This window comes from Leopardus geoffroyi, chromosome A1 (genome assembly GCF_018350155.1).
Source record: "Leopardus geoffroyi isolate Oge1 chromosome A1, O.geoffroyi_Oge1_pat1.0, whole genome shotgun sequence".
Lineage (NCBI taxonomy): Eukaryota > Metazoa > Chordata > Mammalia > Carnivora > Felidae > Leopardus > Leopardus geoffroyi.
Window position 1 is genome coordinate 146,741,075 of NC_059326.1, and position 27,178 is coordinate 146,768,252.

A 27,178-nucleotide genomic window follows, 5' to 3' on the forward strand; every position below is an offset into this window, starting at 1 on the left:
ACAAAGAAGCCAGCTGGGATTATGATGGAGATTGCATCGAATCTCTAGATCACTTTGAGGTATATTGCCATCTTAACCATATTAAATCTTCTGATCAATGAATATGGGATGCTTTTCCATTTCTTAAGACTTTCTTTAACTTCTTTCAACAGCACTTTATAGCTTTCAGAGTATAAGTTTTGCAGTACTTTTATCAAATTTACTCCTAAATATTTTATTCTTTTTGATGCAAATGAAAATGGAATTTTCTCTACTCCTTTTTCTGATTATTTATTGGAAGTATATATAAATGCAATTGATTTTTATATATTGGTCATGTATCTTGTATCATGCAACTTGGCTGAACTTGTTTATTAGTTTTAATAACTTTTTTTAATGTTTATTTATTTTTGAGAGAGAGAAAGAGCATGAGTGATGGGGGAGCAGAGAAAGGGAGACATAGAATCCAAAGCTGGCTCCAGGCTCCAAGCTGTCAGCACAGAGCCCAACACAGGGCTCAAACCCATGAACCATGAGATCATGACCTGAGCCGAAGTCAGATGCTTAACCAACTGAGCCACCCCAGCGCCCCAGTTTTAATAACCTTTTAATAGAATCCTTAGGATTGTCTATATATAGTCCCTTTCATTTGTAATCTTATCGTAAGGAAGTAGACTTGTCATGTCATACACCCCTTGAAGCATGTGACAGTCATTTGCTGTAAGGTTTTGATGTCAAGATCTCTTGGAGTTCTGAATCAAAAGAATGTCTTTGGAAATACAGTGACCATTTACCTTTCAGCTGTGAAAAGTTAAAAAAAAAAAAAAAAAAGCCAAACTAGGCTGATCCGCCTGTGTAGACCTGCAGCCATACTGTGCCTGTCAAATCAAATAGCACATTCAATCTCTTATATATTTTGAAGACTCAGACACCCAGAAATGTTTCAGAACCTCTTTCTCACTCTAATTAAAATCTTACTGCTCTGTCAGTAGGAAAGAATGAGATCCGACATCCTGAAAACCATAAAAATATGTTTAAATTTTAGTGAGGCTTCCTGTCTCAAATTGATATACATGAAATCTTGTATAATAATGCATTGACATATATGTAGATTCCTTGTCTCATGAATGTTATCTGATTTGGAGCATGTTAACGATCACAGCCAACGGATGACAATTTTTTTAAATAATTAATTAAAAGTTAAAAAGTTCAAAGCTTTATCTCAAGCCACATCATGTTTCTCCTTCAGTCTAAAAACAAGTGAGAAATCTGAAAGGTGCTGATCGGGCTTTCCAGTCTCATTATCTCCAAATTAGAAATAATGCCTGCCTACCACTAGAAATGGAGTGAGGTGACGGTGGCAGCCTCGGAGGTTTGCTTGTCACTATTAACAGAAGGTTGGTCTTTGTGCAGGTGAAAGAGCATATCTTAGGGGAATTGACGTGACTTTGAATGACCTTCAAATATCAGTCGTCAGGATTATTTAGCAGTGCGTTAGCTGTTCATCAAGCATATACAGCCAATGGATTTTGTGACCCAGAGAATAATGAGCATTAGTCTTCGATGCTTTGATCATGTCTATATAGACACAGGCAAAAAAGAGAGAGCAAGAATAAGAGAGTGAAAGAGGGCAAGAGAGAGACAGAGGAAGAAAAAGAAAAGAGAAACCTCCTTTGAAACTTAAAAATCCCAAACTTCAAAGCTAATAATAATTGTGCTGACTTACTCTCATCACCAGGAAACTTGCCGTAAGTGGTTTTATTATATCAGTATTTAGAAGTTCATCCCATGTGGCTACTTCCAGCTCACGCACTGTAGCTACTTTGCATACATTTATTACTTATTTTCACTTAAATAGCGAGGAAATAGTCACATTGATAAATCTTAACCTTCCTTAAAGTGAAAGACAGAGAGTTCTGTTCTCAAATGAGTAAAGGGAATCATGATTCATTTATAAGTACTTATTTTCAGACTGGACAATTTACAATAAAAGGGTTATGAGCACAAATAAACAGGAAAAAACAACAACAACCATTTTTCACACTACCCAGCCAACATACCTGTTAGGAAACTGATGAGATCTCAGTTTCGACTCTCTGTCGGCTTAGTCCAGGAGAGAATTGAATATGACCTGCCCCTGCCAATTCCCTTTTCCTCCTTGGTATCCATAAGAAATTGTCAGCAAGAGGGAACACTCTTATCGTAGCTTTGCTCTAGGTCCAGCTCTTTAATAATTTTTCCGAGTTACTCCTGGGTATAAACTCTAGCTTTTGAATGATGTGGGTCATTTTAAACGTTTGATCTGTTTTCATCATCGCTTGCCTTTTAGTCTGTCATTCTTTAGTCTGCCAAGAAGCCGCTTGTCCATTTAGCAATCAGAAGTGTGGGAAAAGAACACGCATGGTCCAATTTCCAGGGAGTCTTGTAGCAGTTAGTTGTCAAATGAAAGTATTTTATTTTCTCAATAGTTCTGGTGGTGTTAATTCCCACAGTTAAGGTAAATTTAATTTGTGGGATGTCACCAGATATTAAAGTCTCACAAGCAGTATCTTCCAGTTCCTTCTAGGACATCCCTAGAAAGTTAAAATAACAGGAATAATTTAAGTTAACATTTAAGTTGAGATTTTGGAAAAATATGCATTAAGATACTGCATATGTGTTTTTCAAATGGATATGTAAATTATACTATGTGTGAAATCCTCTGTTCTGCATCGTTATATCTTATGTGTTACTAATGTGAGCATATATGTATACACCTTAATGAATTCTTACTTATACTAACTTAAATGAACTTGTCTTTTTATGGTAAGTAATGTATTGTTTTGTGTATGTAAAACATTTTGTATATTTATTTCTTGATGTTTTATTTGCTCTCTTTCAAGAAAAATTAAGTATTCTCTCATAGGTGGATAACATTTAGAAACACCTTCCAAATCTGTGCTCTAGTTACAAATTTGATAGTAAGCATCTTCTAGGTGTAGCTACTTTGATGAGGCTACTTCTAGAAGTGAGACAGTTGACTCATCCTCAACTTATACAAGTATGTTTGCCTTCCAGGAAGGCAACTATCCAGTAAATCTAAAGTACATTAAATGGCTCAGTTATAAGTATTGAGGTGTAGAAATAGAACACAATCCTGTCCTATGTTCATAAGATAGGCATTTTCTCTCACAAAATTCTGCTGTGATTCAGAAGGAAATTTTACCACCTACATCAGAGGCAAAAAGGTGCCTTTAGGATACCTTCAGGGTGGAAACTTCTACAACCTGACCAATTAAGTCATGTTGCAGAGAGAGAAACTAAGTAAAAGCACTGAGTTGCTTTGCTTGATTTCCCATGTTTGCTTTCTCTTTGTCTTGTTTCCTTGGTTCTGGATTTGCCTTTGCCTCTGAACTTCAGACTTTATGTGTTGGTGCATCCTCTTATGATCATTCATTTTTGGACCAAGGCTGGAGTTACATTATTCTTACTGGTCCAGGCTTTATATCTGTCTCATTTCATTCCACTGTGTTATAGTTTAGAACACATCATTTGACCTATAAATAATTCCTGACTATGGCTTTAAAAACTGAAAGTAGATCAGTGGAGACATTGAAAATCTTAACATCTTGACTGCTTTCTCAGTGTAAAGGTGGTCAATGTTTAGCTTAGAATCTGCAGTTCTTTTTTCCTATGGGCTATGCTTTCTTTCTGTGGGAAAGCTCTATGCCTACAATTTATTATTGAGGAGAAAGCCTGTTGCTTTTATCAGCTCTTGCTTGGTTTACTTTTTTTCAAAAAGATATTTTTAAAATGTTTATTTATTTATTTTTAAAATGTTTAATTTTTTTTTCAACGTTTATTTATTTTTGGGACAGAGAGAGACAGAGCATGAACGGGGGAGGGGCAGAGAGAGAGGGAGACACAGAATGGGAAACAGGCTCCAGGCTCTGAGCCATCAGCCCAGAGCCCGACGCGGGGCTCGAACTCACGGACCGCGAGATCGTGACCTGGCTGAAGTCGGACGCTTAACCGACTGCGCCACCCAGGCGCCCCTATTTATTTATTTTTAGAGAGAGACAGAAGAGCACAAGCAGGGAGAGGGGGCGAGAGAGAGGACAGGGAGAATCCCAAGCAGACTCCTTGCTGTCTAGCACAGAGCCCAACACGGAGCTCGATCCCATGAACTGTGAGATTGTGACCTGAGCTGAAATCAAGAGTCAGAAGTTTAACCAACTAAGCCACCCAGGTGCCACCAAAAGATATTTTTTTAAGAAATGAATTTGTGTGTTCAGCTTTTAAATACCATCTTAGACGCTTCGTCAAGGCTCCCTGCTCTCCCCAGCCTCCTGTGCTCACTGGCAGTCTTTGATGCAACCATGGGAGGCAATGAACCTCATGTGCCCTTTGCTTTGTACTCTAGTTTTTTGGCTCCTGCTTTGATGCTGTTTGGTTACCTGGTTTACTTTGCTTCTATCTTAAATCAGGTTGACACATAGGCAACCAGAAACATAACACTAAGTTATACTTGCTGTGGATTTGCTGAGTTTGGAAAACAATGCTGTGAAACAGATCCATGGACTTAATTAGTATGCTCTGAGTAAAAGAAAGTTCTCCAATCAAATGGTTTACACATCATGACTTCCTTGTGGGGACTATCAATAAATACTATAATACTAAATGCTCTGATAAGTCTTGCATAGAAAAAACCTGTCATATGAATTGTATTTGTTTTCTAAACGCAGTTGTCCTTGCAACCTCTTTTCTGTAGAACACCTGCTCACATCTCAGGGGTCACCAGTTTTCGACACAAGACATTTTGGGAAATTATGTTCATTGAACGTGGACCATAAGTTAACAGCCTTTCTGATCCACATCTTCAACAATAAACTTTTAGGGATGCCTGGGTGGCTGAGTCGGTTAAGCAGCCGACTTCAGCTCAGGTCATGATCACATGGTTTGTGGGTTTGAGCCCCACATCAGGCTCTGTGCTGACAGCTCAGAGCCTGGAGCCTACTTCGGATTCTGTCTCTCCCTCTCTCTGCCCCTTCCCTGCTTGTACTTGCTCTCTCTGTGTCTCTCTCTCAAAAAATAAATAAACATTAAAAAAATAAGCTTTTAAAAGGTTAATCCTGATTTAAACAACAGGTTACCTACACTTATATTATGTTAGAAATGCCAAAGGATTGTCTAATTAAAACTAGGCATATAGGAGCACGTGGGTGGCTCAGTCAGTTCAAGTGTCTGACCTCAGCTTAGGTCATGATCTCATGGTTCTTGAGTTCGAGCCCCATGTCGGGCTCTGTGCTGTCAGCTTGGAGCCTGGAGCCTGCTTCAGATTCTGTGTCTCCCTCTCTCTCCGCTCCTTCCCTACTCAAGCTCTGTCTCTTCTGTCTCTCTTAAATAAATAAACATTGAAAAAAACTAAAAAAAAAAAAAAAAAAAAAAAAAAAAAAAAGCCAGGCATGTAGTGAATACAATACTTGACTGGAGTTATAGGTGTGTTAGGAATCAAAGACACTTAGTAATATGAACTAGTTCAATTACTACTCTGCGTTCCCTTTGACTAACCTATTCTTTTTTTTTCTGGTTTGGGTTTCTATATAAAACTATTGCTAGGACATTCTGGAATATTTTTAAAAAGTATAAGATGCCCTGGCCCTAATATTTTGAGGTTGATACATAGGAAGGGAAAAGTTTGAATAAGTTAATTTTTCTCATTTTTGGTATAGACTGTTCATTCTAATAGCTTCAAGATACAGTAAGATAATTCTGTAGTGTGGATACTTTACTATAGTATTAGATTTTTGAAGTGGGCAAAATAATGTTCATGTTAAACATGAACATGTTAACATGTTAACATAACATAACATAAACATGTTAAATCGTGATTTAGGAGGTGTTAAATATTTACTTTTTAGAAATGAGTTAAAATAAATGTTTTTCTTTTCTTTTGCTCATCTTGAAATAAAACAATTTGCCGTACATATATTTATAAATGAATTATTTTGATTGTCACTTTAAACTAAACTCAATGCCAGTTAACTATTTTTTTTTCAACTGAGTTAAATGAAACCTCATGGTGATATCTTTTTCGACATTTTTTTTTTTGCAGTGTTGGAAAAATTCCTACATATAAAGGAATAGATGACTTTAGGAATTATAGAATGTAATCAAATAAGTAAAATAATTATTTTATGAGTATTGGATAGATGGATGGAAATTGTATCCTGCAAATGAATTAAATAATTGATATTGTGATATAATGTCAGATTTAACAAGAGTTTCTATATGAAAAGTTCTATAAGGGTAGGTCTTTATTAATTTAATAATAATAAGGGAATTCTCTTTGTAACCTACCAGCATCTTCTGAAACCTTTCTTTGTTTTATTACCCCAGAAATGTTTGCGGTTTAAAACAGGGAAACCAGTTACCCATGAAATCGTGCTGTTATTTTTTTTTCATTAGCCGTTTGGTCTGGCCATTTTTGGAGAAGTTGATTTCCCCCAACATATAGACTAACATTGCTGCTTGGAGTAGCAGAGTTTTACTCAATCGGTTACATTTCTTTGCCCTGCTCTGGTTGGCTGATCGCTCTTATTACTTTAAAAGAACAGTAAATTTTGCCTCCAAGTCGAAGTACGTCAGGACGTAGGAAACTAAGGCAATAGAGTGATATTCCAGCTGTAATAACAAATGCAAGTGTTCTACCTTGGAGGAAAACGAATTGGCACGCAGCCCATGTTCACACTTGCGTTCCTTTGAAGTGAATGAGGCCACTGGAGGACACAGACACAGTCTGTCTGCCTTTCCCTGTGTTGCTTTAAGCCAGATCCATAGGTGAGATGAATCAGCTGTTCTGGACAGCAGCTATACCCAAAGGTCTGCTTCAGTGAGCTGTTTTTAATGTGCTGCTTGGGAAGGATGGAAGAAAAATAGCACCTTGTTTCTTAGCAAGAACTTGAAATTCCGTTCACTTAACAAGCATCATTGATACATGCTACGTAACTGGTACTGTGACTCTTACGCTGTTACAGCTTGTTAGGGAGGGAGGTAGTGCAGGAGTGGGGAGGAGGAACTTGTGTTGCTGTAGTGTATTTTTGGATTTGAGATTACTGACCTTGCCAGCCTAGACAATTAAGGACAAAAACCTATTCTCACGTCTACCTTACTCTTTTCAGTCAGGTAAAAGTCATTTTCTCTCTCTTCTTCAAATAGCTCTTGTAGGGATTTGGCCTAGTTTCCTCAGCAGCAATTTTAGATTTAGAGTGACAAAAATTGATATGTGTGATTTGGCCATTTTTCCCGTGACTAATTTTTCTTGTTTTAGAAAGCTATCGCACACTCAGAGAGAGTAATGGCTCTATTCATTTTTAACAAATGCTTGTTACATCTGGATTTAGTCAGGTGAGGATCCGAATCATGAGAGCTCTAGAGTCCCCGTTGTCTAATATATCACAGAATCAGAAACAGGACCTGCGGCTGCTGCAGTGATGGACTGTTGATATTTTAGCTTCTTCCTCTCTGCCACATTTTAGATTCCTCCTGCCTGATGGATTAGCTTAGGTATTCTCTACTTCTGCCTCTGTCTTTGAGCCACTTGTACTCAACTGTGAAAAGCATCATTTGATTTGCACTGAATTTATTTCAGCCAATTGTTTTGTTAGCTGTCCAAGTACCAATTTAACAAACTCTCTGACGTTTCCGGAATATTTTATTGTGACATGTTAAATTATAATGAACATATTCTCTGCCAATTGGGCCTGGTGATGAACAAAGTAAATGTTCAGCCTTTCTTTGTTAATCAATAAACAAATGTAGGAGTTTCTCAACCCTAGTTAGCACCCCTGCTAGCATATGTAGTTATCTTTGTGAGAACTGGAAAAAGGACAGACAGATTGCAAGAGGTATTCACCATGGACAGAGTAAGTAGAAAAGAAAAAGGTGCCCCTTCCTTCAGGGGACTTTGGTCACTTTGACCAGTTGAGTGGAAGCTGATGTTGGCCTCCATTCACTCTGAGCCCCGGCTGACATAACAATCACACAGCCCCAGCAGGCCTCACATATGACAGCATTCCATCTTGCTTCTGTCTCTTCCTACCTTCAAACCTTGTAGTTTTTCTTGTTTTGTTGTTTAATTTGATAGGAGTGAATCCATTTTGATGGTAGAGATATGTGAGAAGGAAGGTCTGAGAACTACTGTTTGCTTTCAGGTTGACCAAAGTGAAATAACCTTGGTGACATTTCAATACAGTTTCCCTTTCCAGCATGCATTGTTAAGTACATTGCAGGCTTTTTCACTGAAGAGAAAACTCATTTTCCAGATAGTAATCCAAAGAATCCATTGGAAAGGTCTGTTCATTTTAAAGAATTTATCATAACTTATTATCAAATGATTGCTTCTGTATATCCGTAGGCCATAAAAGCAGTCATCTGATAATAAAGTTAATATATATGAACTTTTCTGGTATGTGTTATTTCTTATTATACATGAATAGTACCGAAATTGGGTAATTGTTATGTTTACTGCTTTAAAGTATCAGAAGCTGCCAGTTTACCATGAAAAAAAGTATTATATCCTTCTACCTCGCCCCACCCACCCATAAACTGGAAAGGAATGAATCGTAAAACTTAGAGTTTTGTTTTGTTTTTACTCTCTTCTTATTCCAGGTGACGTGTTCCATATCACTGCTCCCAATAAATTTACCTTTGAGGAGGCTGAAGAAGAGTGTGAAAACCACGGTGCCCGGCTGGCGACAGTGGGGGAACTCCAAGCGGCTTGGAGGAATGGCTTTGACCAGTGCGATTATGGGTGGCTGGCGGATGCCAGCGTTCGCCATCCTGTGACTGTGGCCAGGGCCCAGTGTGGAGGTGGTTTACTTGGGGTGAGAACCCTGTATCGTTTTGAGAACCAGACAGGCTTCCCTCCCCCTGATAGCAGATTTGATGCCTACTGCTTTAAACGTAAGTGTTTGCTACCTTTTTAAAAATTACAGATTTTTAAAACATACTTCGAAGACATGCATTGGTGTTCAACTGATGGGAATGGATCCCATGTCTTGCCGTGTGTGCACAGAATGGAAAGAGTTCAATGACTTCTGAAGGCAAATAAATGGAACAGCAGCAATATGGTTAAAACAGGAGGAAGTTTGACAAATGCTATTTTTGAAGTGATAAGGAAATGTCGAGTTGAGGTCTTAACAGTGCTTCCATTGCACCTAGAACCACAGAACACATTTCCGATTAGTTTTTTTTTTTTTTTTAACATTAATTGCAGTCCTTAAACGTAATTAGAGTGTTGGTGCTATAATGTTGAAGCCAACTATAGCTGAGTTGAATTCTTGAATTCTGCTTCTTTTGTCTTTGGTATGTCTTTCTTTGAAATGGCGGAGAATTCAAATTTCAGTAATTGCAGGTGAGTACTTGGAACCGAGATGGATAATCATAATGTTCAATTAATTCCTAACAAGGAACCATGCTGTAAATAAAAATCTCCATTTATCTTATTTTATTTCAGGTCGTGGAAATACGTGCCTTCTCATCATTAATTCTGTAGTACATATTGAAGTGCAGTATATGTTGTTTGCAAGGTGTAACATAGCCTACTTTCAGTTTGGTTTGCTACTTAAAACTGATCTTAAGTAACATTTATCCATACATGATTTACTTATTTAAAATTATCAGATGTCCTTAAGTTACTTTAGCAGTTGTAGCCACACAGTATGCTTGTAGAATTTGCTTGGTCAAACAAGCAAGTAATCTAGAGTCTCACTGTGACTTTTACTGGTCTGTATTGTGATAGCAAAACAAAAATTTCCTAGAATTTGGGGGAGTATATTCAAAGTAGAGCCATGTCATATTGAAATATAGTGAAAGGTTTTTACGAAGTTTCCAATATATCTTGTTTTAGCTATGTGTAACTGAAATGAGTAGAAAATACGCTAGCTTATTATGTAATTGGTTTCTAAAGTGAAACACACAGGCATTCTTTGTCAACCAAAAAGTCATGCTAGGATGTCTGAGTATTCCACAGAATAGACGTTAGTGCAATGGAAAGGCACTGACATGTTGCTGCCTCCCTGCTAAGGGGCCTTTGCCCACATCTCCTCCCATTGACTCAACTCTCTGAGTGTGAAAGCCATGTTTTGTGTTTTGGCATGGTACAAGCTGGCTATACAAAGCCATTGAAAATACTAACTTTTGTTCCTAGACTGAAACAATAGAAAAGGTCTTCCTTAGTTATTTTTTTGGGGGCGGGGGCAGGAATTAAAACAATAATAAGGAAAGCCTATCTCTAAAAGTAGAAAGATATACATTTTTTTTAAGCCACAATCTCCTAACAGTGACTTTCAAGTAGTTCAAGCTCTCAAATCAGTTTTACATTAAGTGACTATGATTAAGAACTAAAATCAGATTGCTGTTGGGATGTTTAATTAGGGAAGAAGTGGAATTATCCAACCTATCTTGTTAGATTGCATTTTTCTCTTGCTTTATATAAAACTGGCAAGACAAAACTTTTAAACAACCTTTTTTTCACCCCTAGGGTAAAACTTAAACCAAAGGCTGTCTGTAGCCACAAAGAATTCATCCTGATGTGTTTTAAATTATTTATTTAAATGAGGAATTCACATGAATGTATGAAATAAGATATTTCTATTCAAATACAATAATTACCTACTAAAAATCTACATAAAATCTGAGAAAAGTTTGAAAATTCAGGTCTAGTTTCCTTTTTTTTTTTTCCCTCTAATTCATTTGAATTCATATAACTTGGAAATATAGAACTTCCAAATATCATGATTCAAATTTTGGTTTTTTTTTTTCCAAACCAAAGGGTAATCTCATCTAATACAAATCTAATCTAAGGGTTAGATTCTTGTTTATTTCTTTCCTAAAACCTACTATATTCAAAATTGATTGGGCATATACAAAATTTAGAAGGCTTAGTCATAACATAAAAATCTTTTTAGTCTTTCTTAAACTACATGCAGTGCCAACTGCTTCCCCAAATTGCTAAATCTTTTTTCAAGGATTCTTTTAATGTATATATTTTAAACAATGTAAAAAATACTCTCAAAATGACTTGACTGCTGTTCACTTTTCCCACACAGTTGAGGTGTGACTAAGTTTTTAGGGTAAAGTTTATAAGAGTTGTGACCTTAGCAACAGTTCCAAAAGTGATTCCAGAGATGTATAGCTGTTTGGTCAAGCAGGGGAATTTAGAAGTATAACCATATTTTTCTTGTTTGCTTTTTACCAAATGTAGATGGTGTTTTTAAGCCACTTCCTGGTGAATGAACAATTCTAAAACCTCACTTATAATTCTATTTTCCTTTGAACATTACTGAATAGAAATTTAACAATGGCTGATGACAAACATAATTAGAATCTGTTCATGTCAAGTTGATTTTAAAAAACCAGGAAATTAATACATTTGTGAAATAAAATTTTCCTGTGTTATTTCCCTGTGACAATTAAACTAAATTGTGCACTTTTGATTTTTTCCAAGGTTGGAGACTTAGGACTTTGAAAAATCACCCATACATCCCCAAATTTGAGTGAATCAAAGCCATTCAAGACTCATGATAATCTCTCATGTCATATCATTAATGATCTCCAAGCCAGGGAGGTACAGCACGTTTCCCAGAAAAACCATTCTAATATCCCATTACCATCATTCTGAGATAATTTTTCTAATTATTTAAATTCATTGCATTAGACGTTGAGCCCTTTTTTCCTTTTTAACTTGGAGACCAAAATCTAAATAACAGCCATATCTATTATTGAACACAATTGTTCATTTGTCCCTAGGCATCTTCCTCAACTGAAACAATGTCCTTGTTTTGAAATGTTAATTTCTAAGCCCCTGGATCATCTATGTGATCTTGCTTTGAACCTTCATTATTTTTTATATCCCTCTGTTTGATTAAGCTAGGGAGCTAGAAATTATGGTTTAGAGAAGGTGAAATAAATTCTCACCACTTCATATGCTACATTTTCACCTATTTGTTCACTTTTAAAAGTACCCTACCATTCTAACCTTTGGGGTGCTTCTTATTCTCTTCGTGCCCTCGATCATAATCTGATCATAGGCACCCAACTAATCTTTCCCTAACTGGTATTTTAAATATGTTTTCTGTTTATTGAACTTCAATCTGTTAGCATTCAATCACTCACTCATAAAACTTTTTAAAAATAGTTTGAATTCTAATACCACTGTTCCAACCTTTACGCTTTATTTAACAATGAACTCAGAATCAACTTATTGAATATCCACTCTATTTGTGAATTCTCATGTTTACAGTTATTCACGTAGAAGACATTTTCATATAGAAGAACTAATTTGAAATTAATAATTTTCATATAATGTATGCATCCTGGGTGTGTGTTAAATCGACTGTCGTGCTGCTAGTAGGGGCTTTATGTTTTATTGGGAAAATCTGCCTCGTGTCTTATAACAGAAGCACAAAGAAGATAGTCCACAGGACATAAAATATATAAGTACAGTGATCCAAAACATCTGTATGGCAGACAGCTGCAAAGGTTGGAAGGGAGCTTTGTGGGAAAAGAAGTATGCTGATTTCTGTTGGCTTTCTCATTAATGAAGTTGAAAGGACACTGGTAGTTTTCCAGTTCAGAGATCTCTCCATGTGAATTCTTCTGGGAGGACACTTTTGGAGTAATTTGGAGTTGCATTTTCACCTTTATGATAGTCATCATTAATATAGCAGCCTTTATTCTTAAGATACCTCTTTGTAGATATTTGTGGTTTTTGAAATTATTTCCTCTTCTTGAAATGGTTGAAGCAAATGGCACAGATAATCAGATATTCTGACTTAGGATGGAAATCAGCTGTTAAACTGACGAAAAAGCCACCCAACCCCAAAGGAAGTCTGAGGTTTTCCATTCCAAATAGTAGAATTAATTAAATTATAAGCAGACTTTTAAACAGAGCTCTAAAATTATTGAAAACCCTTGTTTGTGAAAACAAAGTCACAGAAATCCTGGCTTTGTAAGGGAGATTCTCTGAGACGTAGTGCCGTTGCTTTCCCATCCTCCAGGACTAGAGGAAGGCAACACCAAATGGTACAGTAATAATCGACAGTGACGTACAGTTTCATCTTTAAAATATGAGTGCTTCATTTTTGGAACACGATAGAAGCGCTTTCATAGCATCATAGAAAGTTGCTAGCATGGAACTTGGATTGAGACATAGGACAACCTGATCCGCAGGCCTTCTGTTTGACCCTAATGCCATATCATCGCCTTTTAAGTTAATTTCATCAGCCATGAAAATACTCTGAGAAAAGCAAAATCAGCTCTCTTGCTGTCATTAACAATAATGCGATTAATTTTTCTCTAATAAGCAGTGTCATAAGTGTTTATGTTATGTTTCCATGGGAACTTTTTCTGCATGTATATTTTACTGTTTCCCAAAAGAAAGCTGTTATAAGACAAACATGATATTTGGCAGTAAAATGAGGTAACAGTTATGGAATTTCAGAGGATAGAGAATTGAATTAGAAGAAAAAGAGTCAACCACACTTTGGCTCCTTTAGTTGTTCATGTCAATCAAAACAGACCAAAGCCTCTTCCAGGAAATGAATATAGAAAAGGTTTTTCTTTACAGAGAGAGAGAGAGAGAGAGAGAGATTATTTAGTATGTTTTTGTTTAGTTTTGTTCCAACACAAAAGGGTAAATAGTGACAGACTTCGAGGAATATTTAAATGTTACCATACCATAAATGACCAGCAAGTTTTCATTATAAAATTGGTGGATCTGAGCTTTAGAATCGTCTGCAGAATGACCACAGCTAATAACAGCTCATAGCAAACAAAAATAAACAACATGTTACAGCTCAAGTCTGATTTACAACAAAGTCACATCATCCTATCTTCGAATTTTCTAATAGACTTTAGTTTTTAGAGTACTTTTAGTTTTTAGTTTTTAGGTTCACAGTGAAAGTCAGTGGAAAGTGCGGACGTTTCCTATTTACCTCCTGCCCCCTCTGGTGCGTAGCCTCCCCCATTGTCAGCATCCCACGCCAGAGTGGTACATTTGTTACAATTGATGAATGCATGTGGACTTACCATAATCAAAGTTCATAGTTTACATAAAGGCTCATCTTTTATGTTGTACATTCTGCGGGCTTGGACAAATATGTGATGACATATATTTACAATTCTAGTATCATACACAGCAGTTTCAGTGTCCAAAGATAATTAAATTTTGACAGAGTAGATGGAGTTCAAAGATATCCACTTTGGTTTTCCCTTTGGAAAACTCCTGTTTGGGGATCATTGAGAGTGAAACACAAGGTATTACAAATACTACAGATATTACAACTCTTATCAGGGAGACAGACAATATGCATACAACTATTTTAAATCATACAGGATGTGGCGAAATAGTGACTACGTGTTTCCTTAGAACAGTTCCTTCTGAATTTAGTGGTGACTACTTTTTGATTTTTGAAAATCTGATTTTTTTTAAGAAACAAAAATCTTTGTGTACTAAGCCGCTGCATTTTCCCTATGTTGAAAAGGAATCTCGTCTAGAACACCGTCACTTTTACACACATTTTACATTTCTTTAAACAGGACAGGCCATTCCTTGTAAATCTGGAGTTATTATAATGTAGCATTTTATGATGACATGTTACTTTTTATTGCCTGAGACCGTTCTTTCTGATGCTCGGAGTTGTTTCCAGTGATTTGTAATTACAAACCTAAAATATATCATGTGGGTACTTCACTTCCTGGTCTATGTTCGTATTTCATGCTAAAGTAAGCCTGGAACCAAGACCCTTAAGAGTTGCAAACATAGTGTGTGGAACGTAGAACAAAACACAGAAATATCAAAAATGCCAAGCAGCCTCTGCCAGAAACATCTTCTTGTTTATTAGAAACAAGGCTGTACTGCAGAGTGGAAAGGAAGATGAAGACAAATGTCTCAACACCTGGAATCAAGTGAAGAGTGGTATTAAAATGTTTAATATCCTGTTTTTATGAAACCCCCCACATTATGGACGATGTAATAGTTTACATGTATCTTGGGTACATTTGATGTGGCTTTTTTGTTGTTTTGCAATCTGAGGCACTCCCTCTCCCCTGAGACACAGTGCAGCTTGAAAAGGAGGGAGAAAGATAGAGGCAGAGTACACAGGAACCCTTCAGGAGAGTAGTATTACCAAGTTTTCCTACTAGGCTTTGATTTGCTGCTGTAGTTTCTGATAAGTAACCTATCCACTGTTTCCAAACTCTACATTCATATTTTTTTGGACTTCTCTTTATCTTAAAATACATAATATTCATTTTCCCTAACCAAAAACAGTCATTCATACTTATGGGTAAAAGCAGTGATAACCCTTACGATATGAAACAAGTGATCAGTTTGTGACTATAAAATGTTCAATTGTCTGAGTTAATTTAATTATAGTTTCTAGATTCCCTTCATCACAAACGCTTTTGGGTCACCCCAAAGTACACAGCAGCACTTGACAAACACTGGACGTACAACTTTTTATTAGTGACTTGTCTAATCAACTCTTTGAAATTATTTTTCTAGCTAAACAGAATATATCAGAGGCTACAACCATCGAACTGAATATCCTTGCAGAAACTGCATCATCCAGTTTTTCTGAAGAACTACAAATGGTACCTGACAGAACAACACCAGTCATCCCTTTAATCACTGACTTACCTATAATTACAACAAAGTTCCCTCCTGTGGGAAATATAGTCAGTTTTGAACAGAAAACCACAGTTCAGTCTCAAGCTGTCACACACAGAGTAGCCACTGAATCATCCACACCTGCTGGGAGTACCAGAAAGCCTTGGGATTTGGACTACTACTCACCTTCTGCATCAGGACCACTTGGAGAGCCAGACATATCTGAAATTAGGGAAGAAGCACCCCAAAGTACAACCGTCATCCCCCGTCCTGCTCCTGATTCATGGGATGGTGTCAGGGAAGACATACAAACACGAGAATCAGTCACCCAAATTGAACAAATAGAAGTGGGTCCCTTGGTAACATCTATGGAAATCTCAAAGCACATTCCTTCCAAGGAATTGTCTGCAACTGAAACACCATTTGTATCTACAACAATGAGGTTGGAATCCAAAACTGAAAAGAAAACAGTAAGCGCTATTTCCGAATCTGTGACCACAAGCCACTATGGATTCACCGTGGGAGAAGATGACAGGGAAGACAGAACATTTACAGTTAGATCTGGTCAGAGCACCTTGGTCTTTAGCCAAATACCTGAAGTTGTTACAGTGTCAAAGACATCAGAAGACACCACCTCCACTCAATTAGAGGACAGGGAGTCAGTCTCAGCCTCAACAATTATTTCACCTGTAACTCTGCCTGACAGTAATGAATCATCTACGGACAAATGGGAAGAGAAACAAACTAATGGAAGGATAACTGAAGATTTTTTTGGCCAGTATGTGTCTACTACACCTTTCCCATCACAGCATCATACAGAAGTAGAATTGTTTCCTTATTCTGGTGATAAAAGATTAGTCGAGGAAATATCCACAGTTATTTACCCCTCTCCACAAACAGAAATGGCACAAGGAAGAGAAAAAACAGGAACACTAAGTCCAGAGTTGAAAACAGATACTTACACTGATGATGAGATACAGGAAAAGATTACAAAAGATCCATTTCTAGGAAAAATAGAGGAAGAAGACTTCTCTGGAATGCAGTTCTCGACCACTTCCTCAGAGCAAGTTCATCTTACAGAGTATTCAGTGGAAATGACCAAACCTTTTTATTCTCCAGCACTGACAACAACAAAGCCCCCAGAAGCAAGAGATGTGGAGGAAGACTTTATGACAACACCAGTTGAATTAGAAACAGATGGCTATCAAGAAACTACAAAGTATGATGAGGGTATTATGACAACACATTTGAGCCACAGCACTTTAAATGTGGAGGTGGTCACTATATCAAAATGGGCATGGGATGAAGATAATACAACATCGAAGCCTTTAGAGTTCACAGAACATGCAGGCCCTCCAAGATTCCCCCCTGCCTTACTCACTACTACAGAAGTGAGTGGAAATGATAAAGAAATCCCAAGTTTCACTGAAGATGGAGGAGATGAATTTACTCTTTTTCCAGATAGTACTCAAAAGCCATTAGAGGAGTTAACTGAGGAAGATACAACAGGCCACGGGAAATTCACAGTTGGATTTCAGCCAACTATGCTAACTGGTATTGCAGAAAAGCCAACTTTGAGAGATTCTACAATCGAAGAAAGAGTTCCACTTGTCACAAGCACAGAAGGCCAAGTTGTTTATGCAACTACAGAAGGAAGTGCTTTGGATGAAGGAGAATATAGGGATGTCTCTAAGCCAGTATCTACTGTCCCCCAATTTGCCCAGACTTCAGAAGTAGAAGGATTGGCATTTGTTAATTATAGTAGCACCCAAGAATCTACTACTTATGTAGACACTTCCCATACCATTCCTCTTTCTGTAATTCCCAAGACAGAATGGGGAGTGTTGGTACCTTCTGTTCCCTCAGAAGGTGAAGTTCTGGGTGCACCCTCTCAAGACATACATGTCATTGATCAGACTCATCTTGAAGCAACTCTTTCTCCTGAGAGTCTAAGAACAACAACAAAAATCACGCAGGGAACAACTCAAGAAGAATTCCCTTGGGAAGAACAGACTTCAGAGAAACCAGTTCCTACTCTCAGTTCTGCAGTTGACACAGCCAAGGAGGCAGCAACACCTTTAGATGAACAAGAGAGTGATGGGTCAGCATACACAGTCTCTGAAGACAGATTGGTGACAGGTTCTGAGAGAGTCCCAGTTTTGGAAACAACTCCAGTTGGAAAAATTGAGCATAGTATGTCTTATCCACCTGGTGCTGTCACTGAGCACAAAGCAGAAACTGATGAAGCAGTAACACTAATGCCAAGCATAGGATCAGAGGTGTCTTTAAGTCCAGAGCCTGAACGAAAGTATGAAACAGAAAGTACTAGTCCAGGGGGATTTGTATCACCTTTCGGCACCCATGTTACCCAGCTTACAGAGGAAACCACTACTGAGAAAAGAGAGAAAACATCTCTAGATTATATGGATTTAGGCTCAGGATTATTTGAAAAGCCCAAAGCCACAGAAATACCAGAATTTTCAACAATTAAAGCCACCGTTCCAAGTGATATCACTGCCACCTTCAGTTCAGTAGAAAGACTCCACACGACTTCATCCAAGCCGTCTCCAGCACCCACTGAGAAACCGCCTCTCATTGACAGGGAACCCGGAGAAGAAACAACCAGAGACATGGTAATCATTGGAGAATCAACATCTCGTGTTCCTCCCACTACACTCGAGGATGTTGTAGTGAAGGAAACAGAAACTGATATTGATAGAGAGTATTTCACAACTTCAAGTACTCCATCTGCTACACAGCCAACAAGACCACCCACTGTGGAAGGCAAAGAGGCCTTCAGACCTCAGGCGCTTTCCACTCCAGAACCCCCAGCAGGGACAAAATTCCACCCTGACATAAATGTTTATATTATTGAGGTCAGAGAAAACAAGACAGGTAAGTCTTTGCTTTCTAGACATACCAGTCAAGGCAATCTGCATTTTATCTTGAAAATTACTTTTGGAAAAAAAAAATCAACATACCAAATGCTGCCATTAGAAGATAACTGGAGTGTGAAAATTTCTGTATTTTAGCTGCATATATTTGTACAAGAATTGGAAGAATATGTTATTTGGAAGAATGTTAGATACGAGTGTGTTTTTTAAAGTTCTAAGAAGCCCTGCTTTGTCATCTAATATAACCAATCATCACTGTTACATCACTTCAGAACATGCAGAACAAAATGTTTTAATTTCAGTGTCTTTCCATGCATTACTACTCAAGTGTAGTACTAGACTGTGTTAACATTCCATCGGTCTTTAACTATTAACCTTCAGCACTTACATTGTGGACAGCTAAAACTGTATTGGCACATGTCTAAGGCTGATAGAAAGATGTCTACAGGTGTGCTTTGCGTTTTCTCTCCCAGGATGTTGTAGGTTTGTTGTACAGCTTGTGGGGTGGGTAACAGGTCTGTAGTTTAAATGTTATTTTATGAAAGTTCAACATACTGTTAAGCTGTTGTCTCGGGTATTTTAATAAGGCTCTGAATATTTACAGCAAATACAATCTAGCTCAGTTCTAGGAAATGCTATAATTCATTGTGTCACATATAATTTCAGATATGGATATGTCAGCATTACCTCTGCTCCCTAAAAAACACGCTGTAATGTTACTTATTTTATGATATCATTGTTTTATCTCTAGGAATTTTTATGATGCCTTCTATTCTGCTCAAATATTTTATTTATCTCTCCAGCAAAATTCCTAAAAACAGTTTCTTTACATCAAATAATACTTGCCATTTTCATTATCAAATGCAACTTATTCCTTCCTAAAGGTCAGACCACACCATCTTTTGAATTTGGTAAGCTGAGCTGAGAACACATAGTGCATACAGTTTAATAGATCAATTCAGGTTTGTATCTTTTTAATTTAGAAGTTAAGATCACTGATTTTAGTTAAATTGCTGTATACTAGTTTAAATATGTGATTTGAAAGAATAGTGATTTTTCCTTTACCGGGGTCTGAGAGGTTGGGCTAGAAGAATTTTTTTTTTTTTAGCAGGTTCTCTCTCTTGCTGGTAAGACATTCCCCTCAGGGTGTCATTTTCTTAAAAGTGATGCTGTCCTCATTAGAGGATACCTATTGGAGTGTACCTATTGGAAACAAACAGGTCGCTCTATTTGTCAGGTCAGCTGGCTTCCATTGCTGTAGGTGGCAACTTCACAATCATAGTATCTAGAATTTTCTCAGTGCAAAGCCTCTTGCAGAGCAGTAAGTAGAAAGGAATTCATTCCCAGAGTATTGAAGGTAATGTCTACTGTCTAGTACAGTTCAAAGAGGCCAGGATTGGACATTATTGTTCTGCTAATGATAGTTTCTTGGAAACTATCTCATGTTTCCTGTTTCTTACATTCCCTTTCCACCTTTTGAAACTAGGATTAGAAAGACTGACTATGCAGAAGTTTTTCCCAATTTAGATTACTCTCATGTTAACGTAGATTCTACGCTGAATCAAATAATATAGGAAACAGTAAAACCATCCTGCACTTAAAAACTTTTCTAAATGGGAAACTGTGTGATAAGGTTAGGGTGATCGAGTTAAAAAATAGAAAGTGTGAAACTTTATCTTCCTGGAAAAATTGGCAGTCATAAAAAAAAAATCTAAGTTTATAAATGGTGACTCAAAATGGTGGTTCTGAGTAACTAACCCAGAAACCGTTTTATACAAAGGTGCATGTTTATATTTGAGGTGTGAACTTAATTCATCTGGTCTGGGAGACATGCCTAGGTGTGTCCTCTGCCTTCTTCCACTTTGAAAACATGGGGCCATGATTCTCTCTCATACTAGTTTTCCTTCAGCATTGATAACAATAGGTCAGGAAAGTCTGCAAAGGGAATGGTCGGGATTCTCCATCAGGAGGAGATTCCGGTGTGTGGGTAGTAGGGCGGGGGCCGGGGGAAGAGATAGAGCTATAGCTTGTAGTTATCTCGTTCCCTCCCCCCGTCTCTCTGTCTCCCTTTTTCTCTATCTTACATCTACCTATCATTTTTGTACACTTGAAAGAGGCCATTCTCCTTAGGACTAAAAGCATTGTTTATTGTCTTGATAAGACAACAAGGTTTACTCAGCTCCAACTGCTGACTTTTACTAATTTTACTTCTTTTACACGAGAAAGTTAATTTTTTAAGCATCTTGAACTTTGGCAACGGAAAACCTTAAAGCAGATGTTAAATTAATGAGTTCTAAGGCAGGTGTACATTAATAAGGAAAAATACACATGTGCCTGGAAACCAACTTTTTATGTATCAAGGCACATTTTCCCAGATTGGAAAATCCTTGGTTCACGTATGAACTTGTATAAATCTATTCACAAACATAGAACCCCCCTCTACATGTACTATATGCCCAAGTAAGCAAAAATGCCACCCGTGCTACACTAAACCAAGGCATTTATAATTTTTTGCTGTGCTCAGCAAGTCATGTAAATCTCGATTTTTTTTTTTTTACTACTATGAAACAAAACATGCTACTCAAGACACGTTTATGTTATATTTGCTGAAATGGATCTTAATAGCAGCTTAAGGTGCTGTTGCTGGAGGGCAACTGTAGTTAGCAGTTAAAAAAATCTGAAGGAACTTTTCAGCTCATAAAAGTTTTATGAGCTGAAAAATGCTATGGGGTGTGTTTAACAGTGGTTCGGGGGATACTGAAAACATGACTCCTGTCTACTTCAGGAGTAATTTGAACACCTGCATTTTGAAAAATTATTGAAAGCTTTTCTTTGTGACCATGTATGAAGTCTACAGGATTTAATGGTGTAGAAAGTTTTTCAATTCTGGGCTTTTTTTTTCTTTTTTTTAAAGAATGCCCCCCTGTATCATCTGAAGTGTTACACGTTGGGGTGACAGAACTGTGAATGTTTTGAAAAACTGGTATACTGTTATCTTTAAATCAAAGAATAATTTGTAAATGTGCAGGTATTAAATTTGAATGTTATTATGCAAATGCTCATAGTTATAACCTTAAAATAGATGGCTTATTAGTTTGTTTTTTTTAATGTGTTTGTATATACAACATACTATTTGTCAGGCCAGCTTGATATTATTTGTTTTGTCAGGTGGTCTTTTTTGCTAGTTTTATAATTTACATCTAAGTATAAGGCAGGTGTAAGGCCAATATTAAACTAAAATGACATAAGTATTAAGGTACTGATAAAATTATTAATGTAATGGTATTAAAAATTAGTGACATTTTGAGAAAGATAATTTTGGCCTCTAAATTAGAATTCATTTTGCTCGGTTTCCTTATTGGTAATTATGGTACCTCATTGCTTATATCATTCAGAAATAACTCTCATATTACCAATTCCTCCTGCATTTGTATCTGTACTTTGGAGCAGTGTACATAATGCTAATATCACTGAGGACAGGATGAAGGATAAGGGATGTTGGCTCTGGGAACAGGAGATAGATGTCTGGGCGAATGGCAATATTTGTATCGTTGGGTGCGCAGTCATCATTTTTTTGAAAGGCAACGTTTATACAAGATAGCTTCATATAATTTTTTTTTTTTTGAGAGAGAGAGACAGAGTGAGAGGAGGGAGGGGCAAAGGAAGAGGGAGACTGAATTCTAGGCAGCTCCAGACTGTGAGCTGTTAGCACAGAGCCTGACGTGGGACTCGAACCCACGAACCACGAGATCACCACTTGAGCCAAAGTCATTTGCTTAACCGACTGAGCCACCCAGGTGCCCCAGCTTCATATAATTTTTAAAAATCATGTATTTTTCATTTTTATAGCATTTATAATGTAGAAAAATTACTTTAAGATTTTTTATTGTATCAGATTCCTTTCTCCAAACAAAATCTTATTAGGGACACTGTATTTTGAGCACATGAAAGAGTGGCTCTTCCGGTTAATATTTGAAAGGCAGCTCTGTTCCCCACTATACCCCAACACTGCACCGTTCACGTTCATATTTGAGAGGAGATCAGGAATCAGATCTTATTTTGTGGCAGTTTCTAAAATAACATGTACCTCATGGGACACCTGGGTGGCTCAGTCGGTTAAGTGTCTGAGTGCAGCTCAGGTCATGAGCTCGCGGTCCGTGAGTTCAAGCCCTGCGTCGGGCTCTGCGCTGACAGCTCAGAGCCTGGAGCCAGCTTCAGATTCTGTGTTTCCTTCTCTCTTTGCCCCTCCCCCACTCGCACTCTGTCTTTCTCTCTCTCTCAAAAATAAATAAAACATTAAAAAAAATTTTAAACTAAAATAACATGTACCTCAAAACACAGCTAGAAAAAGAATAATAACTTCTAGCGAATTCAAAAGAAAGCATCAATAAGAATTCATTCCTGAATGAATTAATTTAACTTGAGAACATTTTTTAAATCGGTCTGATTATCAATACTTTTATCTCAGTATCATAATATACATTTCTTGATGTTTACCTTTAAATAACTTTGTGTGTTGCTGAATAAAGCAAATGAAGCAAGTCTAGTTTCAATCTTACCAATGCCTGTGCGTAATCAAAGTAATGTATAGTTACATTTCAGAACATCACATGTATGTGCAGAGCTAAGTCATCATCGAGCTCACACTTGGAGCTCGATACTTTCGGGGCATGGTATACATATATTTTCATGTTTGAACTTCAGAGATAATTTGTGAGGCAACTAGGGAAAGTACTGCAAATAGGGAACAGAGGCTCGTGGTTTGTGTTTAGTTTGCTGCTAACATTGGGGGCTGCGGATGCTATTCAAGTACCTGCCATGGCAAGAGAACAGCATCCTGAAATTTGTGGCGCTGGTTCTGGGCTGCTTCTTCCCTTCAGAATTTCGGAACACATCCCTGAAATTGGATGGGGCCAGCGCTCGCACACATGAGTGGTTCCCTTCGCTGGTCTCCAGCTATGGCTCCCTGCCAGAGAAGCACTTTCTCTTTTTTCTGGAGGGAATTAGGATGGCTTTCCCCATCTCTCCTTGGCTGCCTGAAATCTAGAAAAGGATCAAGTTCCTCTTCTAATAGTCAAATAATGAAAAGGGAAGAGACTCTCTTCCCTTTGGTTCTATACTATGAAGAAAAGAATTGACCTTAGTGTTACTAAATTTATTAGTGAGTTTAACACTACATTACAGACCAGCGGTTACCTTTTTAGAAAGTCCTTCTAAGTGAAATATTTTTTATGTGTAACATATACATGTTCACACTGCTCACATATAGACATGCAGACACAAACACATAGTAGACTGTCAATTTCTTTAAATGCTCTATGAATGTTTTATTAACCCACCCACCTCGAGATACAATTCAAAAAACTGAAATTGTTTCTTCACAAGTTAACGTTTAATAATAAAAGACATGTTCCATAGATAACTAAAAAGAACTTTATTGTCTTCCTAACATGATCCGATGCCTATTCTTTCTGAAAATAGCATTTGCCATTACAACTTAGTGTTATCACAACTACTACTGAGGTGGGGCTTTATTTAAAGACAAATACCACTTATCTGTCACTGGCAATGAACTCGAGAGAAAGGCACACACTGTCTTCCAGCATAGCATAGTCAAGCAAGGTTTATCTTGGTAAAGGCAAAGCTACAACACGCCTAGTCCTTTGACAGATATTACAAGAGGCACAGAATAAACATAAACCATAAACCCTGCTTCCAAGGACTTTAAAGGCATAGAGCATTTCTGGGGAGCCAATATTAACACAATCAAACATAACTGCAGTATGGAAACATATAGTTACACACAAGGTGAAGTGGTACCAGCTATAAATGGCAGCTGGGGTCAGTGAATGAAGGAATCACTGGAGGCATAGAGGTCAGAGAATATTCTGTGAGAAGGATAGGGCTTCAGCTGGGTCCTTGTTGGAGAGGAAGATCAAAAACAAATTACTGGAAACCAGTTATTAACCTTTTGCTGCCTAACAGAGGCTCATCAGTGGGGACTAAGGAGCCACAAATATAATCAGACACTTTTCTAAATAGCACCAGTATGACAGAGGGTCACAGCCTGCTTTGGAAGATGAATGCCTTCTTAGTATTCACCTAGAAACCTGCACAGTGTGTGGAAACCAGGGCTACTCAGCCAACTTCTTCAGGAGGCAGTCCTGTTTAGCTTTCCAAACTGTATTCCCATGTCATGGTTCAAAGTGCCACACCATTAAAGTTAAATGGCATAAAGCTACTTTACGAAGGGTGGGCTACGTACTCTAAAAGGTGAGTTAAAGGTTTATAACATCTAATTCAAGTGATTTTTGACCACTAGTATTACAGAAACAAGTGCTAGAGATTGGAGAGTCTAGAGTCAGTCCTTCTTTTATTTATCCATGGTGTGGACCCAGAAATTTCTTAATTTCTTTGTCAGAACTTTTTGCCAGCAAAATAGATGTAATGGTTATTATGTATAGAAGGAATAGTGTTACCTACACTTTGACCCATACTCTCTTTTCCAAGCCACAGAGATTATGAAACAAGGAAAATGATCACCTACCTATACACACACGCACGCACACACACACACACACACACATGCATACATATATACATACATACATATATATGCACCTGTACATATAATATACCAATATATTTTTTTCTCTTTTACTCAAGTCAGGTAATTACCATGTACAAGATACTACACTAGAACTGGATTTTTGGAGCACGCTCTGTGACGTTCTAAATGAACATGGGTAGATAGTCTGTTGCGTTCATAGGATACACGGAAAAGACAGTTGACACAGTGTAAAGAGCCTTGGAAACAGTCCTGAGTTCTTTGTCAGCATTGTTATTTCACTCTGTTTGGCCTTAAAAATTGCTTTATCTCTAGAAGCCTCAGTTGTTATAATGTTAAAAATATACAACAATACTACAAACTCACTAGGTTGCTTCAAGGATAAAGGGATCTCTTCAAGGGTTTGCCCATCACTGTGGTAGAGATATCATAGAGTTAATATTTCATGACAACAAAGCACCAAGCATAGTGCCTGGCGCATGGGAACTACTTAGTACAAATTAATCCCGTCTCTGCTTTAGTAATTATTTTATTCTGGACTTGTAAATGTAGGAACACTTAGATGGTTTTGTACTGTAAATAGGTAAAAAATGGAATTATCTTAAAATTCAGGATTTATACCGCAGGGAGCCAATTGTAATTACACCATAGTATCTGTGTTACTGTAAGAGCTTTTTAAAATTTTAATCCTCTATGAATTGTGTTTGTCTAGGGTGATGCCATTTTGGGTGCAAATCAGAAGCAGCTGCAACCCTTATTTAAAATTTAAATATAGTATTGATTCGACAGTACCTATATGTAGAAGTCTTTAGCTTTCTACTCTTTTTCGTGTGTGAAAAAACTTGGGCTTATGATTTTGATAACTACCAATCCATTTTTTTTTCCAAAGAAAAAATCTTTTTACAAATTCTTTATAAAATTGTCCAGGTACTGGGCCTAGTCTCTTCTTGCATATTCATGGAATGCATGGACATTCCCTGCTGTCTTTTTGTTGTTGTCAAGGAAACCCCCAGTTCTCTACACAGGGATTACATTCTTCTTTCTTAATAGCTCTTAGATCATTCATTTGTGCAATGAATAAAAAATGTATTCATGGGCCCAGACAGTGTTCAGAACGTTTTTGAGGGGAGGGATGTAGCCAAGGGGAGAGACGTGCGTCGTGAGAGGAGCAAGAGGGATAAAGGAAAAGGGGAAAAAATGCTCCCTGAGGTTTCATTTTAATGAGGTAAAGCTGAAAATGTTATGTTTTTAATAAGGCTTGCCTATTTTTTATCAGTTTACAAAGTGTATAACATTACACGGCAGTGAGGTCAGTTTGTCAGGTCCAAGAAGAAGGGTTGGTTATTCAGTGGCTTCATTGGAAGAATGATTCCAAGAATGGGGCCCTGGCTGGGGAGCAAGGATGGGCATGTGTTTGGTAAAAAAAAACTGTTGTGTATATATATATATATATATATATATATATATATATATATATTTTTTTTTTCATTTGTATTTAAGGACTTTGAATTTTTAACATAACTGAGATGACAGAAAATGTGAAATGGTCTTTCATCCCAGGATATTATGTAGATAACTGAGTACTTTATTGTATTAAAAAGTGGTGTTCCTTAGATATGCCAATGTTTAGACTTTTTGAGTATGAATCAGGAGGAACACACCTATCTATCGGCAAGAAGGCTGTAATTGTTCTTCAAAAGAATGATTTGATTCTTGGGAGGAAAATAAATTATGGCGAACCTTCTAAATATTTGCTTGAATAAATGCGATAGGTATAAAGTATTTCTCCGTAAATAATTGAAAGTCTAAATAGGAAAGAAAGAACCTCTAGAGTGAGAGGAAAAGTTTAATTATATCTCAGCATCTGTGTCTATGAAAATTTGACCTATCATGTCTATTATACCTAGACCTGCTTGCCCACATGTATCATTAGTACATGCTGTCTTGACTGGCTTCTACTGGCTTCATCTGTTGGCTTTGTACCACAGTCTTCTTAGTTTCTCATGGAGTGATTTAGTTGCTTTGGCCATATTCTACATATAGTAAATTTCTGAAGATTTTGTTTTTTTCTAAGTTGCGGGAGGA

The 27,178-nt window shown here is 37.3% G+C and overlaps 1 protein-coding gene across 3 annotated transcripts in view; it reads left to right on the top strand.

Moving 5' to 3' along the window:
- VCAN (versican) overlaps positions 1 to 27,178 on the top strand; it is a 111,336-nt gene that overhangs the window by 31,424 nt on the left and 52,734 nt on the right. For 2 of the 3 annotated variants that reach the window (XM_045497164.1, XM_045497178.1), the window contains exons 6-7: positions 8,629 to 8,922; positions 15,527 to 18,526. In XM_045497164.1, coding sequence (XP_045353120.1) covers positions 8,629 to 8,922; positions 15,527 to 18,526 — 3,294 coding nt within the window. The remainder of the gene's footprint in view (positions 1 to 8,628; positions 8,923 to 15,526; positions 18,527 to 27,178) is intronic. The other variant, XM_045497172.1, reaches the window with a different exon arrangement.